The sequence below is a fragment of the Anguilla anguilla genome, chromosome 1 (genome assembly GCF_013347855.1).
Source record: "Anguilla anguilla isolate fAngAng1 chromosome 1, fAngAng1.pri, whole genome shotgun sequence".
Lineage (NCBI taxonomy): Eukaryota > Metazoa > Chordata > Actinopteri > Anguilliformes > Anguillidae > Anguilla > Anguilla anguilla.
The window spans coordinates 9488218-9507300 of NC_049201.1; the positions used below are offsets into that span (position 1 = coordinate 9488218).

At 41.4% G+C, this 19083-nt stretch overlaps 2 protein-coding genes and 1 long non-coding RNA gene across 6 annotated transcripts; 2 read left to right on the forward strand and 1 right to left on the reverse strand.

Annotated features, from left to right (window-relative positions):
* Positions 1-39: 39 nt before the first annotated feature.
* Positions 40-5042, reverse strand: gnpnat1 (glucosamine-phosphate N-acetyltransferase 1). Its single transcript, XM_035426567.1, has 6 exons — positions 4895-5042; positions 3198-3361; positions 3009-3071; positions 2705-2832; positions 2536-2597; positions 40-2211 (listed from the first exon to the last, which is right to left on the reverse strand). Exons 1-6 carry the CDS (start codon positions 4900-4902, stop codon positions 2064-2066), a joined length of 573 nt encoding a protein of 190 aa, XP_035282458.1. The 5' UTR covers positions 4903-5042; the 3' UTR covers positions 40-2063.
* Positions 5043-5078: 36 nt separating this feature from the next.
* Positions 5079-9575, forward strand: LOC118232040. 3 transcript variants are annotated; one of them, XR_004766204.1, is made up of 3 exons: positions 5079-5138; positions 7598-7671; positions 7880-9575. It is a non-coding gene; the product is annotated as an uncharacterized LOC118232040 (long non-coding RNA). The 3 variants fall into 3 exon arrangements; XR_004766203.1 differs by having other exon boundaries at positions 5116-5815; XR_004766206.1 differs by lacking the exon at positions 5079-5138 and adding an exon at positions 6210-6247.
* Positions 9576-12127: 2552 nt separating this feature from the next.
* Positions 12128-18874, forward strand: socs4 (suppressor of cytokine signaling 4). Of its 2 annotated transcripts, XR_004766200.1 has the most exons (3): positions 12128-14718; positions 15366-17206; positions 17480-18874. XR_004766200.1 is itself a non-coding variant. In XM_035426537.1 (2 exons), the coding sequence occupies exon 2, from the start codon at positions 15762-15764 to the stop codon at positions 16932-16934; it is 1173 nt and encodes a 390-aa protein (XP_035282428.1). In that variant the 5' UTR covers positions 12128-14718; positions 15366-15761; the 3' UTR covers positions 16935-18874. The 2 variants fall into 2 exon arrangements, 1 of the variants encoding a protein (XP_035282428.1); XM_035426537.1 differs by having other exon boundaries at positions 15366-18874.
* The last annotated feature ends 209 nt before the right edge of the window (positions 18875-19083 follow it).

The following is a 19083-nucleotide window of genomic DNA, read 5'->3' on the forward strand; positions in this document are numbered from 1 at the left end:
CACAACTATAATTCAGTGAGGACAGCAACAGACATCCAGTTGTTTGCAAAAGATAAATTTATATGCACTTTACAACAGTGATCTTTTTTTAAAAAATAAATAATGAAATAGACTTATCCCCAGTTCCCAAAACTCCAGGCATATAATTCTGATATTAAATTCACTACTGAAATTAAATACACTATTAAAATTAAATATAGCGCCTATACTCCTATACTTATACTCTATAAACACAGTAAATGTCAATTGCATATCATGCTGTTTCCAGCCTGAATCAGGGAAAATGCATGATAAAGTTCCTCATATTTGCAACTTACTGATTAGGTTTGTCCACATCCCATTATGTGCATATCCTGAGAAGGCCAAAAAACCCCAAAAACATTCACCCTCCCACCCCCCCTTAAACAACCCATCAGGTAGAACATTCATTTGAAAGGGATGGTTAATTGAACCAGGTTATCTAACCCAACAGGGTGTTCTGTATTCGGATGGAGTAAAACCCCTGAATTTGCACCACACCACTGATGTATTTGCAGCTGTAGGTAATGCTGTGGAAGAAAGTGACCACCTATCATGCTTTTATAGATATGGGAGAATCCTAGCTTAGCTTCTGCCACATACAGGATTTTTACCTAGCTGAAATACTTAATGACAAATAACTACTAGTAATTTAAGATTAACATACCATACCACCACTCCACTGAAACCATCCCCAAAGTATTGTTCAAAATGAGAAAATAGGTATTGTTGGTGCTTTCACATCTATAATGTACAGTTTCCTCCAATATTTTCACTATGCACATTCAGTCTTTGGCTTTTTACATTATGAAAACCGTTAACCATAGAAAATACATTTTTCTTCTAACTGGCATTAATTTATGGAAGGGGAGTACACCTTTGAGTAATATTCACCTGGTGTGTTGTAAAACTCCGGTGTAAATATTTCCTGCCATCCTAAGGGGCTCCTAAAAAATGGTGGGCAGTCAATATGCCAGAACATTTCTGCGCAATGGGATTTTCAGGAGAGGGTGGTAACTTACACATCACATTAAATGATAACATTGTACAAAAAAAAAAAAAAAAAAACAATTCTAGAAACTTCCTTGGGGTATGCACACATTGGGCCTCATTCACAAAACTTTTGTTCTTAAAAATATTTATAAGAAAAACCAATATGGGATTCATGACGTGCAGAACTTTGTTTTTGTGCGTATCCCTGGTTTATGAGATGATGAATGCTGACTTAGTACATATTATGCACAATCCTGTTCATGTGATTAGCATAAGGAAACAGCCAAGAACAAATACAGATGAGAAAAAAATGATGAATGCCGAAATGTTCTTACAGTTTACGATTAAATGTGATCGTACATGTTTCATAAATGAGGCCCATGGTGTTATCATTATAGTTACCAATTACACAATGCATTTATATTCTATTTTGATGATTGTAGTGTTGACTGCTTCATAACACAGGCTATATGTTAATACATAATCAACATATGATAATTTAAATATCAGAAGCCCTATACATTTGTACAGTGTTATTCACAGTTCAATGAGTCACTTTTAAGTCACTAAAGGGTGGCTGGGATGCTTGTATCACAGCTGATCACCTTCCCAACTTGAGAAATACAGCATTCCTTCAATTGCTGAACAGTGTAAATCTGAACCTGTTGTCGGTCAAATCATGAAGCACAGCATCATCAGTTTATGTAAACAAAGTGAGTCACCTTGACCCCAGTCCCATGATTTTTGAACTTGAACTTGAGCGTTGACCTGCTTTAGCTACTCCCACATTTTAAATGGGCATGGATATTATGTGCAGGTCCTGAAGTACCATTGACTGTAACAGCCTATACATTGTGTTCACTGTACACAGCATTCTCTCCTGATTATTAACTTTACTTCCTTTTGAGGTGTGTGAAGAACTCACTGAAGGACCTTCAAACAGGTGAGGTACCATTTGCTGTGTTATGGGGGTGGGGGGGGTGGGGTGGGGTATAAGGGATTCCCGGGTGTTGATACTGCAGTACCATCCAACTGTCAGGTGCAGCGAGACCTTAATCAAAAAATCGGCACTGCATGTAGGTCTCCGATGATGCGGAGTAGCCAAACTTCTTGTAGAATGCCACGTTGTTGGGTGCACATTCCAGTGTTATTTTGTAGCAATCCAATTTCTTGCTGAGAAGAGTCAGCGCTGACACTAATCTGCAATTGAAGAAATAATAGCTGTGAAAGTTCACTGGCTGTGACGAATGGCTGCGATAGTGTTATAAAAGGGAAACACTGCCGCCATCTCTTGAGAAAACGTCATTTCTAGCACATTCTGTACAAATATATCCACATCAGTCAATAAAATATGGTGACAGAATTTCACAGTTAGCAATGCTTCACATGTAAGACTGGATGACATCTCATGGAAATAACCTGAATGTTATTTGGAAAGCACTGATGACCACGTATAGTGTAGTTTAGGTCTTCAGGTAAACGATACAAGACATTCTGAGCAAGGTTGGCCTGGGTCAGACTTACAGTTTCCCCAACTGCTTTCCTCGACAGACGTCGCTCACCACGACTTCCTCCACCCTCCCTCTCTGTAAAAAAAAAAATAGATTTTTTTTAATAGAATAAAGATGAGTATTGATGCCATGCTGCAGTGATGACCACAAGATGGCGCTGAGCAGCAGTGACCAAACTGTACCTTGGCACAGCCATGGATGAATTTGTGTTCGATGATGAGTGTTGCTGTAGCAACTATTTGCCCAAGGTTTGTGTCCTCCACGACGACAACATAGTAATCACCAGTCTTCTTCATGTGCTCAAAATTCTCTACAAAGAACATGGACAAAATTACATCAAAAATCTTCCAGCAGCCACACTGAAATTAGCTCTAAGGGTATACAAATCAATTATATGGCATATTCTTATAATTTTATGTAACTCAAGCCTTTCTATATCTGTTCCCTGATCTGCGCTCTTCCACAAAACATCTTGTTACTACTTACCGATAAACTGTTCAGGTGTGACATCACCTGCTACTGTGAGCTGAGACAGGACTTTGTAGAATCCTGCAGTAAACATGGGGGGGGGGGGGGGGACAACAAGCATGTAGCCAACAATCAATCATTGCAGTGGTAAATCTTATGAAGTTGGGTAGAATCACACAGCCGCGGTTTCAGCCCCTGCTACTGCACCTCGGTTAAAGTCAGCCGTTTGCAGGGGACGGAGGACCAGGCCTTCTCCCGGATGTGAGGGGGATATGGGGGGAGAGAAAGGCACGGTGTTGCTGCTCCAGTCCAGTTCCTGGAGCAGTGAGGGGTCAAACAGCGGCGTCTCGTCCAGCAACATCTCACAGGCCCTGCAGATGGACACACGTGGTCATGGGCACTGATTAATGCACAAAAAATGAATCATTTAAGGATGATTTTATTACAAAACTGACACGGACATCTGAATTAGATCAACAATTTTTGATAGTCACCGGATTCCTTGTACCAAACCTTGCCTATGAACGCGCCCAAACGTTTAACATACGTCTGGGCTCTGGTCCTAAAAGTCCGCAAATTCCCAATTTTTCCAGCACCCTCGCTCTCAGAACTGGGGAAGGAAGCTGATCAATCAAAACGAAAGTTGACCAGTAGCAGTAGCGGTTATGTGCATCCAATCAGCAAATCCCTAGAGACACTGCATAGCGTCCATCCACTCCAGAACCACGGTTAACCAAGTAGGTCAGTTTACACTGACTCGATGACACGTACCTGTAGCTCTCGCTACATAATACCAACCAGGCAGAAGGTCAGCAGCAAATACGTACTTCTACTTCCTTTGGATCTTGTTTCAGTTTTGAAAAACTTTCCCAATCACACCACTGGATTGTTTCCCCATGGACTTTGGTTCAGCTAATTTCACTTCTAGGCGCACCTTTTACTCAAACGGACTAAGTACTACTAACAGCGATTAGGAGCTGCGAAAATGTGATGGACACGAATGTTTCATGGTTATTTTAGTAACAAGCAACGCAGCTGAGTAAAACTGGTTTGTTAACAACTTAGCTATTAGATTTTACTTTAACATGCTGTTTAATGTGACGTCTATGGTTAGCCAGTTAGTTAAATTAGCCTATTTAAAATTTAAAAGGAAGTAGGTGTTAGGCTTTTCCATTTCGGATGGTTCATCATGGCAGACGTGTTCACCTAAGCTTAGCATTTATACATTTACAGTTTTTTGTTTTTAACAGCTAGCCTTACCTCGTATTGACTTTATAATTACAGACAACTACCTAGAGACAGCCAACGCAAAAGCTAATGTGTGGTCACCAACAGTAATGTTAATATATGAAAAATACCATACCCCACAGACGCAGGAGGCTAGCAAGCTTCTTAACATCTAACGTGTTATGTTAGCATAGCACCAACCGGCAACCGACCAACACACAGTCAGTCTCATGTGAGTGACCGGCTGTTCACTAGATTAGTTTTCGAGCTGCCTAAATTATTTTATAATGGTCGTAAATTGTAAGCTTCACTCGCCATGTAACTACCCTACAGTCATGTCGTTAGCACACTCTTCTGTTAGATAGTTAGGCGACTTGTCATGCAGGTATTAACGTTAACATACAGTAAGACGTATCGCCAACTTTAATGTAACTACTTAAGGTTAACACAACAATAAATCATTTATATATAATTAAAATTATAAATAATTTGTTCTTGATAACATTCACAGGGTCAGCTGTGGTTGGCTAGCTAACGTTAAATCAGAGAACATCATTGCGTTTTAGCAGCTAGACTAGCCAGCCTGTGCCTACCAAAGTCTTTAGTCAGCTATCGATAGGTTGCACACGACGCGTTTTTCACTGACGCCGCAGAAAGCAAAACGTGACGGAACTTACGGTGACATCGACGGGATGAAATTGAAGTCTGTAGCAATATCAATTCGATGATTCTTGCCTGAATGGTCTTCAACTACTGAGAGTAACTAGCACAGCCTGGAGGGCTTCCTCCTCCTCCTCTGTATGACGTGGCACATGCGAGAGAGAAAGGGGGCGCGGTGCATGGACGTCACCAGTTAGAAGGGCTCCAACCTCCAACCGAGATTCCATGGAAACCCTGTGAGTGACTGTAAACACGAAGAATGTTAGTACGACCAACGCCTGTCCTCTCCTTTTTACAGTCCTCTCACGGCTGATGAGTAACTGTGGGATTTATTTCATGATCAGTTAGTTTTTTAGCAAGGGGGATGTAATATGTTGGCATGCAGCTGACAACATAATTGCTACTAACACTACTGGAGCGGAGAACCGTCTGTTGCTACTAATACCGACATTTGAATGAGGAATGAATAGGTTATATTCTCGTTAGCGCTTCAGTTATTGATAGTATGTGATCATCTCAGCTTGGATGGCTACCTTTAAATATACTATATTTCTTAACCTCTATATTTACCTCATTCGCAGGAATTAGCAATCTAGGTCGTACGATCACAAGGTGTAAACTGTGAAGATGTAAGATCACAAATATGTGATTAGAAAGTTCTTAAGTGAACCTTCTAGTGCTGATGAAACAATCAGAACTGAAAGCAATGGAGTTCTAGAACATATTCAAAAAACAAAACAAAAAAATATTCCAAAAACCTATTCTTAAAATCTGTTTAGATCACTAAAATAGTAGAATGCCATCTAAAAACCCGCATGGCTGCTCAAATGTGATTAACAGAACTGACACGTGTCATACGCATAAACCCCCTCCTCATCCTGTACGGAGTGATCAAAGCTACATGCTAGGTCTCGTGTCTGTTAGTAACTGACAAACGGGTACGTACCGAGATCTGAGGCGATGGCGGATGTGGACTCTTCTAATCCGCATGGAATTTGCTATCTGGGTGTGGTTGTCCGTATTGTTGACTGCTGGGCACTTTGTGCTAGGTGATTAGGACATATTTTCACTGTGATTGTTTTAAAATTGTTATCTGCTTTTGAAAGTGTTTATCTTTATGGTTTATTGTGTTAATGTATTACTTGGCTGCTCTCCTGAGCCAATGGCCCTGTTCGTACAGCTCCTACATGTCCTGCCATGATAATCCTATTTGTCCCTCTGGATATAAGCATCTGCGAAATTAATGCAAACTACTGCTTAATAATAATAATAACAATAATAATAATAATAATAATAATAATATGTTTTGTTTACTTTGCAGTACTGTAGGCCTACACCATGGTGTCCTCTAGTGGACAAGCTGGGGAAATGTACGTGTCTGTTTCTAAAGCACTTCATCAGAACATGATCTCGATGGATTTTAGTTTGGTACAAGTCTTGCCTGTTTGTTGTACTGGGACTTCTGTTAGAGCTGGAAAATGTCTCGTTATGCCTAATCAAACTTATGTAGTAGTTTCATCCTGAAGATCGCGGTAGTCTCCCCCCCCCCCCCCCCCCCCATCTATTAAGTAGCCAAGAAGGCATGAAGTGTTTGCTTGAGCCTTTCAATTCCCCAGCAGGAGGCCTTAATTAGGATCGTATCCTGTTGGTTCAGGTATCACAATGTACTCTGTGTACTGGCCTCTGTTTTACCAATCGCTGGCTCCACGGACGATTTATGAGGGTGGTGCTGAGCTCAAGGTCCAGAGTTTCTAATGGAGTGGTGGTGGGATTCTGATAATTCAGCTCATCTCTGAAAGACTTTGGAGCCGTGTAGCATAAAGTCTAATGCTTCGCTATTCACGGAGTTCAGTCCTGGTAGCAGTTATTTCTTGTTTGGGAGCCTTGCAAATTACAGCATCCAGGGTGAGCTGCAGTGCAGTGACTCCTTATGGTGACAACTTTTTTAAAGGCAGGCATGAGTAAGACTGGTATCGATTATTAGATCAGCTCTGTCCTATATGAGATTCATTACATTTTTTAAAAAACTTTGACTGCAACTGAGCCTGAATGATCTTATTATGGAAGACCGATGGAGTATGATTTGTTCACTGAACTGCAATGACCAGCACTGAGGTGACTCAAAAAGTTGAGATCATTGTGAAATTCTTCCTGGAAGAGGCCTGCTCTGAAGCATCTTTCTTGATTTTAAAATGTATCATTAATCTACACCACAGAAGGATGCCAAAACAGTATTGTCCATCATAGTAACAGATTTACGCAAGAATGGGAGTGAATTTATAGTGAATTCAAGATTTGTTCATTTGTTTGGGCAAGTGTGTTGTTATAAGAAATGTTACTTATAACGAGAGCTTCTGATGAATAGCTCTACCAATATAAAAGGAAGTAGGGTAATAATTGTAGCATTTAGCTGGCTGCCTGCTTCATGCAGTTCTTCAGCAAATGTCTTTTTGATGTAAATAAGGGGCTGCTAAGTATACATCCTTGTGCAAATATGTGTGTTCTTGTTTTATATTTCATGTTTTGCTTTCCTTTTTTTACCGCATATGTGACTTAATCCTTTGACTGCATGACAGCGAGTTGCTGTTAAATACGAACTGACAGTCCAAAGTGATGTCAGTGACGTGGCTCCTGTCCCAAGGGCCCGAGAGCGGGCGTGTGTGTGTGTGTGTGTGAGTCAACATTCACCAGCCTTGTGTGTGTGCGCTCTGTTTTCTCAGACCACAGCTATTGCTTCACAAGAGACCAAGCCGGTCTCTCAAGCAGCCAGTTCCCAGGATTACATCAGCACAGCGTGAGTGTACCTTAGTGCGAGCCTCTTTGTTCAGATACTCCGACCTGGTACAGGCCATGGGGTGCTGAATAGCAGGACGTTTTACGTAAGGAAGAATTATCATGTATTCAAATTCTAAACGGTAACGCTGAATCATGCATAATTTCAATGGGAGATCATTGTAATATAAAACACAGTACATTTTTTTATTGTACCATTGTATCCTTAGGTGTGCAACAATTGCTTTCCAGAGCTGGGGCGGAGGGGACAAAGAGGAACAAAGAGAATTGAGACACAATATGTGGGGGGAAAAAAAATTATATATATATATATATATATATATATGTATATAGGACTGATGACCTTTTTAAAAAAAGAAAAAAAAAGCTACACCGACGGAGTCGCATTTGAATATATGTGGGCCTGAACTGAAGGAGTACAGCAACATTGTGCAATTTAAGCAGAAAAAAATTTGTCATTCAATATTTAGAAAATGCCAGGTGTGAACAGAGCTTGACTTATTTCCTGGATGTTTGGGGTTTCTGAGAGGTCAGCAGCAATGTTGCACGAGGCACGTGGCGCAACTTTGAGCTGTTGGTCTGGTGCTGTGCGCTTCATTGGCTACCTGATACGTGGTGCGTAGTTGATGTGATCTTTGCTGAGAATCAGATATTAATCTCTGCAATCCTATGATCCGAATAAAATTTCAGGAATGGCAGCATCATCTGTTACATATTCACTAACCCGGCAGAGGTTGTGGCGACTGTTCAGCAGGTTGTCTACTTCTGTGTAAAACCAGTTTATAATGATATACTGAAAGCCATTTGCTCTGCTTTGATGTCATAGAGAAGCTGACAATGAGACATTTCTTCCTTTGTTTAATAAACAGGATTATATAAAAAAAAAGGACCATGTTAGGCACTGGGGAAGTGCTGTCTCTTTTAGCCAATACAATCTTATATATAACACGTATTGATGTCTTAAATGAATGAGATGACAAAATATCAGTGTAGGTTCTGTTGGCAGGAGCCCAGGTTGAACTCTTAACTAAAAGTCCCACAAAGGAGGAAGAATAAATCTATAAAAGTAGCATATTTTGATAAACTAGTCAAACCTGTCTAGCCATTGTGGCTGTTTGGCAGTTCCACAAAGGAATGTGCCAACACAGGCCTTTTCTTTTCATTGTGAGCCAGAGGAGAGCCATGGTAGATGAAATATGTGATAGCAACCAGGCACCACTGCTGCGAATATGAAACTGCACACTGGACAGAAGGACAAGATAGAAATCTACAGTGCTTAGATGAGGACTTGAGCGATCCATCTTCAGAAACCTTCCTTGACAAATGACAGAGGCGTGATTACTGGCAATAAATGTCTGGTTGTTTCTGGAGAAACTGTAGAAGATATGATTTTGAATGTCCTAGATTTATATCCTGTACTTGAAATCCTATGAGCAGGCTAGCAGGCCAGTAGCAACCTTAACAACCCTGATATGTAGTAATTATCACATTCTGAGATTGTGACACATACACACATTCCCATTTTAAAAACACAAGTGGTCTGTTAGTCCTGGCTGCACCAGTCCCACAGAAAGAAACCGTATTCCCATGATGAGTAAGCATTTGCAACTGATGTTAACTTAAAACATTTTACAGTGCATCCTAGGCTATCATTTTGAAGCCATAGCTCTGCAGTAGGGTTATAAATATCCACTGATATACTGTAACTGTCAATACATATGCTGCATGTGCTAATTATATATGTTTATGTAATTTTTTATCAAGGAGTGTCTGCGCACTAGATAATACAGTAACTTGCATGGTGTATTATGCGTGATTGTTTTGTGGCTTTTTATTATTAGTACAATTAGCATGCAGAATTTCATTTTCTATATTTGATATTTTTAATAAAATGTTTTGCTTTGGTTTTTTTCTTCTGTAATTTCTTTGTTTCTTCAACAACCCCAAGGGGAGCAGTGCTGCCACCTAATGGCCAAGTGCTGTCCATCATCGGAAGTTTCAGCTGTTAAAGAAATTCCACAAAGGCCCATTGTTGTCCAGCAGCATCAAGTTTCATAGATTTGTCTTTTCTATATGACCCACTCATACTGAGAATGCTCTGAATTGGATTAACCAGTTTATTATATGTATTGTAGTGTGTGGGTTGTGTAGGACAAAACACATTTAGGCAAGCAAGAACACAAACCGGTATATGTTGAAGCCTGAGGACTTGCACTAACTAATGCTCAAGGGCAAGCAGCAAAAAATAGAAAAAAATAAGTCAAAACAATACTTAATCAAAATCAAAACCATTATCTGATATTTGCACAAAATTATTTGCACAAAGAACTGTTTTTATCGAAGGAAAAGCCAGATAGAACATCTAGCCACTTATATTTCATTCTTTTGCATAATCCACAACGCATTATAAACAGAGCAGGACTCGCAATTGATCTGCTGGTGATGCCAGATGTCAAAATCATTTCCTCTGTTTATGGAAGTTTTGCGAAGATTGTTAAAGAGTCTTTCAGCTCTGCTATAGATCTCTGCTGAGGATTGTCTGTCAGTGTCATTGATGTGTCTACCTGTGATGGCGGACTTGCTGTGTAAGCATCATAAGGACTAGCAGTTACTGGAATTTCACTCCTCTGATATTGATTTTTATGTATCCCTACAAAAAGAGACATACAGATCTGTTTAATTAAAAAAAAAAACCTGGAATACATTAGGGGTCATGAGGCCGAGGGGATCTGTACAGTGTTGGGGGTTCTAAGGGAAAGATGGTAAACAAGCAAGCGGAGCAGAAAGCCATGCAAGCCTCACATATTTAAGCCAGAGAAGTCCAGGCACGTGCTTCAGGATATTTATAGTATTTCTTGTGTGATATTGCTTGTATATAGTGAAGATTCTGAATTGGTTCAAATTTAAGGTATTCTTGCTACATTACTGCTGCAGAACGAAGGCTTAGAAGAGGATTTCATATAGTATGTACCTGGTTTACAGGGCAGGGTAAAAAAAAGCATTTACAAATCCACATTGAAAGTTGCATTTTTATTTCACTCACACAGTTTTTGTATTTTTAAATTCAAATTTTTGTCACATGGTAAAAATGTTAAGATACATAATTTATGTTAATTAGATATGCATATTCAAATGTTTGAAAATGAAAGTTTGAAAGTTTTTGGGTCATATGTTAATCCTTTACCTGTAAAACCTCATTTTCATTTAATGTCAGTCCCAGAGCATTCACCTCTCTCACTTTATTCAAAAGGGCCTAAAACAGAGTTCAAATCACGTAGAATCAGGTAGAAGGCTGTGAGTTGTCCTTTGTATTTCTATATTTAAATTTTTTTGTCCCCACCCCCAATAAAGTTTATGCAGTTTGACCTTTTTGATTGATCCAATAAAAGATTTGCAGTCAGCTCAGTAATTTTCTGTGTAGGCCTGTTCTTGTGCCAGCAGGAACTGGGTGGGAACAAAAAGGTATTGTAAACTGTGAACTTTGCGGAAACACGTTTTAAATCCTACACCCTCGACTGTGGGCTAGAGGGGAATGCGTATAACTGACTGTTTTGCATAAGTCTAAAAACACATGGGGTGACTGTTAGGGAATAACAACTGTCCCACAACTGTCCAGTTGCCCTTAAAAAACAGCCAAAGACCTCTCTAATGTGTTCTACCAACAAAATGAATGAAAAACTAAACCAAGGAAAAAGTAGGTATTGAATGAAGCTAGCGGGAAATGGTATGACGGTGCACATAAAGATCCCAGGCCAGAAAGCCGATACACGGGCTAACGTGACCGTGGATCATTGAATGCAGTGGGAGATTTATATGGAGGAGCTGTGGCCTGCCTTGCCCCTAATGACTACTCTGGGACGAGGTAGAGAGCGAGGCTGGGTTTCAGAAGGGGGCCCCTGATGAAGCAATGAACACCAGCCAAAGGCAGAGGATTGTGTGTGTTCCCGACACGTAAACATTCCTGGAAATTAACTTCGGGGGAAGAGAGGAAGTCATTTCATTGTACAAAGTAAAGAGGGGAAGCGCGCTAGACGGCTAACCGAAGAGAGGCTTGCGGCAGCGCTGTGGCCGTGTGGTTACATGTGGTCAGGCCGTACATCTTTGACCTTTTCCCTCAGAGTTAATTCACACTGTGAATATTATTGATGAAAGTAGGTGTACTTACCGTTTGCAAACGACCACATGTGCACTCCTCAGCGAAAGCAACAGGAAAGGACACTTGGATAATTCACTTCACATTTCACTAAGATTAAAGGCTGTACTAAAATAATAATTTGATATGCAACTAGCAGCTTGTTTTCCTCAAGCAACAATCCTAAGACTTGTAAATTAAAAAAAAAAAAAAAAAAAAAAAACTTCAAAGGCGGCCTCCCTCCACACTACATCCTGCACACAGTGGGGAGAAACTGGGGGGGGGGGGGGGGGGGGGGGCAGTCCTCTGGGCAGTTTCAAGAATCTGTTTTTCTAGTAATCAGTTATCCCAGAGCTAAACCAGTGACCAGTCTGTAGGGAGGTTTCCGAAGGATGACACTATCCAGAACACCATGGTTGCCATAGCAGAGCGCTCACTTGCCATTTGCTGATTCAGACAAATGGAAACTTTCATTTGGAGAGAGAGCCAAATCACATCTCTGATCACATTTTACTTTGATGAAAAACCCATTGGAACACCTCTTTCTCTCAGACAGCTACAGCACCGCACCACATTAACAACAGCACTCTGGTCAGATCTGATCAATGCGCAGGCAGGCAACCTTTACGCAGAGATATATGGAGAGCTGAGTAGTTTTACTGCCATTAACAGGCCGTCCGGGAGGTGTAAAGACCGAAGGACGTCGGTGGCATGAGGAGATAAGCTCATTAAAGAGCGAGGCCTGGTTGCATAGCTTTTACCTCCCTATTCATCTGTACCAGCTCATGAAATATTAATGACGCCCATCCTGGTCTACTGTTCATCGGATCGATGAAACTGTAATATCTAGCATTTATAAAACCTCCCTGATCTGGTCCCTGTGCAGCCATAATAATCTGCACCATGTTAATGGCCATACTGAGTTTCCTCCACATCCTGGTAGCATGTACTCTGGTGTGAAATGACAGATAAAGGACGGATCGCTGTAACCACCACTCACGGCCATAATGGGATCACAAGTACACAACTGTACCATTTGTACATGGATGCTGGTACATGCAAACAATATTGGGAAGTTTTCCATTTATTTTTATTGACCAGGGGATAATTTTTTGTTAGGCTTTCAGAAGAAGAGGTGCAACTGATTTGAAAATAAAAACAACCGCAAAAAATAACCAAGGCGTACTGCACAAATTTATTTCCAATAAAGAATGTCCACAAACTTTTTATTTCCCATTTATATTTTTGTTCAGGGGGGAACTAATAAAATCTGGAAAAAAGACACCGTAACATGATGAGATTTAAAAAGTAGAGTTTCTGAAGGACAATAGAGTGTTTTGTATTTTCAGGTTCTATAGGTGAGAGGTATTCTGTCCACAGATGTATTCATGTGCTTGTCTTTTGCTCACCATCAAGGTCAAATGTGGGCAAGCTTAATATGTTTTTAAAATTGTATTCACTACACTCCTTAACCATTACAGTTCTGTACTCTCTGATTTGACAGTAGGTGGCTGGCCATCGGTGAAAATTAATTGACCATCCTGTACTATGACAAGAAATATAGCTCTTTTTGGTTTCAGTAATATCAGACTCATTAAATATTAAAGAACAGCTTCATAGGAAGGAAGATGTCATCACATTATTGAGATCTTTAAAACACTGACTGATGATCTTTGTCTCTTTCTTTAGCCCACACTCAGTTCAATCAGAGTGGAAGCCTTGGTATTTTGATTCGACGGTTATAATGGTTCTGTCCTTATGAATAATACATATGCTACAAGTTTAAAATGTCTAGCAGAGAAAGATGCAGAGGAGACGATGAATATCTGCTTTAAAATGTGAACATGACATCACCTTATTAATGAGTACTGAAGAGGGACAACGCGTTATTGGATTTAGTCAGTAACCCTTTTAGCTGCCCGGATGTCCAGTATTCAGATACTCCTTTTGATATCTGATACAGCAGGTTTTAAGACGGAAAGTGGGAATGGCTTATGGATTGCTGAGAGTTCCGAGATGGCAAGCCCTTGTTTCTCTGTGTTGAACGACGAAGATATCGCCGGATGTAGAGGAACTTTAGAGAACAGCCATATCGATTAGCAAATCAATAAATCAGGCGCTCAGTATTATCTAAAAGCATCGCCGTTTCCTTCCCAACAAGGTTGCACGGGTAAACAGAAGTAAAGACTGTTATTGTAGCTTAATTACATTGAGGTTTTGTTTCGTTAGTTGGCGGGTGATAAAAGTAGACAATGACTTCGAAATCTAACACTTGAAAGTTTTTTTTTTTAACAATACAAAAATGTTCCTCTTCTTTATTGTAGGCTAATATATTGACCACCGTTGTTCTTTGTTGTTTTTTTGTCATCTAAAAAATTAGTGCGAGCAATAAAACTTGATATTGTATGAAACAATGGGATATTTCAGCTCAGCAACATAGTGCTCTTGTCTATGTTTCTATGTTTCCTTATATTCATAATTATGAACGTGCGTGTCTCTGGTGGATCCGTAACTGTATATTGATCGACTACTAATCATTCATTTCCCTTAAATTCACCTCTCCCCAAGGGAGGAAATAGGGTGTTCAAATATACTTAAGTAATAATGGGCCGTCACTTCTTCGACATACTGCGGGTCTTTATACATAACATGCGTTTCAGTGAGGAGGGTACCCTACCTTATACGGAGAAGGACTACTCCCTGAGGACCACGAGAGCCGTGTTCTTTAAAGGGAGTGGAACACCAGTCTACAGAGGTTTGACGGCGTTCTGAACTGGGCAGACGCGTGCGTGCTTTCACTTCTGAACAATTGGAATGATTTTCTTCGTCCGATCTACGAACAAAGAACGATAGGCTCTTATAGCCTAAATTACGTCTAATTATATTTTATTTATTTAAATAAAACGACGAGAGACGGTAAGTTTTAAGACATATTTATTCTGTTAGCAACAGTTACTAAGTGTGTTCTGCAGTTTTATGTGCTTGTAGTTGTGTGTTATACTTTGTGTGTTATTTGACTAACACGGCTTTGAGTTGATGCAATAATATTTGAATTAGTGATGGCTTAACGAGGCATAAAACCACACTGAAATGATCTGAGTAATCATTCGAAAGGCATACAGGTGTAATATATTGATGTCACATGTCAGAAACTAAAAAAATAAAGAATAGATTGCGTGTCATTGGTGCATAGGCTACATATCGTCTGGAAATTATTGATAATTACAAAGTACACATTCCGTTGCATTTTATGAGTCCAATATGATTTTATTCGAGATCTAGCAGAATTTTACTGCTTTTTCTGCAACAATAAACCCTAGGCATTACACCACTAACTAGACAAAGAATAATACAGGTCAGCACGTGTGGCCGTTTGTTTCCTGTTTATCGCCGGACTAGAGTTTTATGTTGAGGCTACGTCAGTGTCTGAAAGAGAAAATACATTTTTTCGTGATTTGTAAGCCGTCTAACTTCGGTTGGAGACCAGATCTCTGTGCATTGTGTAGGCCTCCTTTGGGACTAAGCATAGAAAATGACCTCACATTGATTTCCTTTTTCCACAGGCTGAAAGAGGAAGTTATTTATATTTTTACAGGAACTTTCACAAAGGAACCCATTGGCATTCCAGATTCCAGTAAGGAAAAGGAGCCAAGAAAATCCATACAGAGCAGAAAGCTCAATGATATCTAATGCAGTCATGAGCTAAACAAGTTGCCATTGAAGGAAATATTTCCACCGCTGCTTGTAATTGAATCATTAACAAAGCCTTATGAATTTATAAATATGGATAATCTAATAATATAGACAGCTATTTCCCCATCCTTCCATGAGAAAAAAAACAGTGGCTTGTTATTGTGTTCAAAAACAAATTGAATCCTGTCAGTCCTCTTTGAATAATACAGCTCTTGAGCTCAGGTCCTGGTGAGGGGGAAAAATCTGCGAACTTCGGAAAGGCAGACATGTCAGAGAAGAAGTCTCGGAACTCGGATACCCGGCCCAAGTGCATCCGTAGCTGGAGTGCGGACAGTTACGTGTGGAGCAGCAAGAAGCGCTCGAGGAGCGTCCAAAATGAGCTGGGGGCGAACGGCGCGGAGGGGGAGGGGCCGGAGGACCAGGCGGGGCGCTCAGCCTCCTGCCCCCGGAGGCGCAGGGAGAGGAAGTGCAGCTGCGCCGGTCCGGGCGAGGGGGACGCCGAGCTCCCCTGCCGAAAAGCCCTCACCCGCCGCTCCCTCCGGCAGAAGTTCCAGGACGCGGTAGGCCAGTGCTTCCCGATCCGCACCCACCACCACCACCATCACCACCACCACCACCACCAGGCTGGGGCCGCGCGCCCGTTCTCCGTCCTGCTCTGGTCCAAACGCAAGATCCACGTCTCGGAGCTGATGCAGGACAAGTGCCCGTTCTCCTCCAAGTCCGAGCTGGCCCACTGCTGGCACCTGATCAAGAAGCACGCCTCGCAGCCGGGCGGCTCCATCGGTATCGCGGCCGACCACAAAGGGAGCGCTTTCCCCTCTTCCTCTTTCTCTTCCCCTCCGCCCTTGATTTCCTGGGAGGAGATTGGCTCCAGTGGCTCTCAGGGCGGCAGCCTGGACGACTGGGACCCCTCCCGCCCGCGCGACAGGGCGGAGGGCTGCTCCCACACGGACTACATCCTGGTGCCCGACCTGCTCCAGATCAACAACAGCCCCTGCTACTGGGGGGTCCTGGACCGCTTCGAGGCCGAGGAGCTGCTGGAGGGCCAGCCGGAGGGCACCTTCCTGCTCCGCGATTCCGCCCAGGACGAGTTCCTGTTCTCCGTCAGCTTCCGGCGCTACAGCCGCTCGCTGCACGCGCGCATCGAGCAGAACGGGAAGCGCTTCAGCTTCGACGGGCGCGACCCCTGCGTGTACCGCGACCCCAGCGTGACCGGCCTGCTCAAGCACTACAGCGACCCCGCCACGTGCCTCTTCTTCGAGCCCCTGCTGTCCCGCCCGCTGCCCCGAAACTTCCCCTTCTCCCTGCAGCACCTCTGCAGGGCCGTCGTCTGCAGCTGCACCACCTACCAGGGCATCGAGGCCCTGCCCCTGCCCCACTCGCTCAGGGACTACCTCAGGCAGTACCACTACAAATGCAATGGAGCCTGCGCTGTGTAACATACACCACCCCTGACACTGAAGCATAGTCTCTCTTTATGCATCCCACAGGTGCCTGCCATATAGGGGTTGTCTGGAACATGCTCAAAGACTGAACAATTTGACTTTTTAAATAAATCCCTGTTGGGGTCAGCTACGGCTATTTTACATCTATGGAACCTTGCCTTGGACAAAAAGCACAGAGTGAAATATCTAGGTTTAGTATGGATAGTTAATTGGTCAGGGGACATGTTAAATCTATGATTGAAGCCTCTACTCATCAAGTTCACATGGTGAGTTCTGCAGCTCAGTAGGTAGCACCTGTTATGGGCACATATCTAACAAATACTATAATTGCATTGGCTTTGGAAGTCTGTTTGGAGTTCTGGATCGTCTTGGGTAGAAAAATAAAATATTACCCATGAGCCTCCTGCTGTTGTGGATGATAATGGTTGATAAATGGGGGAAAGAAACAAGTGGAAGTGGAATTTCAGAGAACTACAGAAGGTTTTTCAACAAACACAAGTCAATATGTATGGACAGACCTGTATGTTTTTTTTCTTCAGGTTCAGTGGACATTTCCCCCTCTTCTGTACAGCACTACAATGGAGACACTAAACTCAACACAGAAATGTAGATTGCTGATGTTATTTCACTTGAATCCACCAGGTGGCGAGTTATATACATGGTAAAAATACTGCTTGGGTCAGTTTCTCTTAGCCGACTTCAAATTTTATTCTGTTCCTACAAGACTTACAAGCTGCCAGTTAGACTGGCTATCACTTTTTTGTGATGAAGATGGTGTTGAAGTGATAAAAAATATTTGATTTAGCATAAAATGTATTTTACTGCTAAAAACATTTCACATTGCATGTATATGTGAGGTCTTACAGGATTTCTTGATTTAAGTAGAGGATATCGCATTTATCCAGCTGCTGCCGTTATCCAGTCTTATTGTTTTTTATCATAGCTGATAGAACACGTTTGTCATAAAACTGAAAACCTTGTGGCAGTAGGAAGGTTGGATTCATCATCAGGCATTGTGCAGACTGATACATATACTGGTATATAGTATTTAAACTGATGAACCATAAATTGATAATATTAATGAATTGACAGAAACAAGTGCTAGTATTTGGTGCCACGAGGACATTCTCATTTCCATCCTTGTGCTTATTGTGCTAATTGAAATTACATGTATGTCTTTTAGTTTCCTCTTCACATGTTGCTGCTTCATGTAAATCATACATACACCCTCAACACTTGCTTTGTGAATCGCGCACCTTATGAATTGCACCCTATTGTGTGTTTTGTGAATTGCACACAGAAGCATCACTGATTCATTGCAGCTGACGTGCCCGTAAAATGCAGAGTGACTTAACGGCAAAGAGCTTGTTCCCAAATTAATTTAGGCGCAGGTCAGTGCTTTTGCTATCGTGTTAGCACCTTTCTGTCAGTGACTGTGTCACTGCTTTTTAAATGCTGCTGGAAGGCAAGTTAATGGTGTGGAAGAGTATTTGCTGTAAACAGTTGTGATTGGACGGTTGTGATTTGAAAAAAAAAAGAAAAAGTACGGTACTGGAGAATGGAAAGGAGAGATGAAAATGACATATAGTATATACATTTCAGTTCTTACTGCTTTTCTATCAATATTTGGTTACCAGTTTTATTTTGTAAATTTTTTGTCTGTATGATTTACAGTTTTAAACAAACTGTTGTGTCTTCTGGAATAATAAATTCTTTATTTGGTCCAAGATTCTGGCATCTTGCTCTGTGCTTCAAAATGGAAAAAAACATGAGGATAGAAGATGGAAAAAAACGTTCTTTCTCACCAAAGAACAATGCAAATGTTTACTAGCCTTGTGTATTTACTTTTTTTGTCTATACCCTGGAAGTGGACTATTTCTGGAACGTGAGGAGACACAATTATCGATCTGCACAAACCACTGAAATAAAATATTTACGCGTCTCAACTGATCATATTATGGCCTCTCGTTTTCATCCAGGGCTTGGAATCAGTGTGTTACATTATCCGGCTCTGGATAGATTAACATTTTCCAGTTCTGGAAAACTGGGATAAGGGATAATGTCGAGTCTTGGAGTGGCACACACAATTGAGCCCCTTGCCCTTAGTGTAATCGTGCTCTCTGGTGTTCATTGAACTCGTGTT

Coding starts and splice junctions, on each gene's coding strand:
- gnpnat1 (XM_035426567.1), bottom strand. Junction 3,072..3,197: donor AACGGCTGACTTTAACCGAG/GTGCAGTAGCAG, acceptor TGTTTACTGCAG/GATTCTACAAAGTCCTGTCT. Junction 2,598..2,704: donor TCATCCATGGCTGTGCCAAG/GTACAGTTTGGT, acceptor TTTTTTTTACAG/AGAGGGAGGGTGGAGGAAGT.
- socs4 (XM_035426537.1), top strand. CDS start 15,762: ATGTCAGAGAAGAAGTCTCGGAACTCGGATACCCGGCCCAAGTGCATC.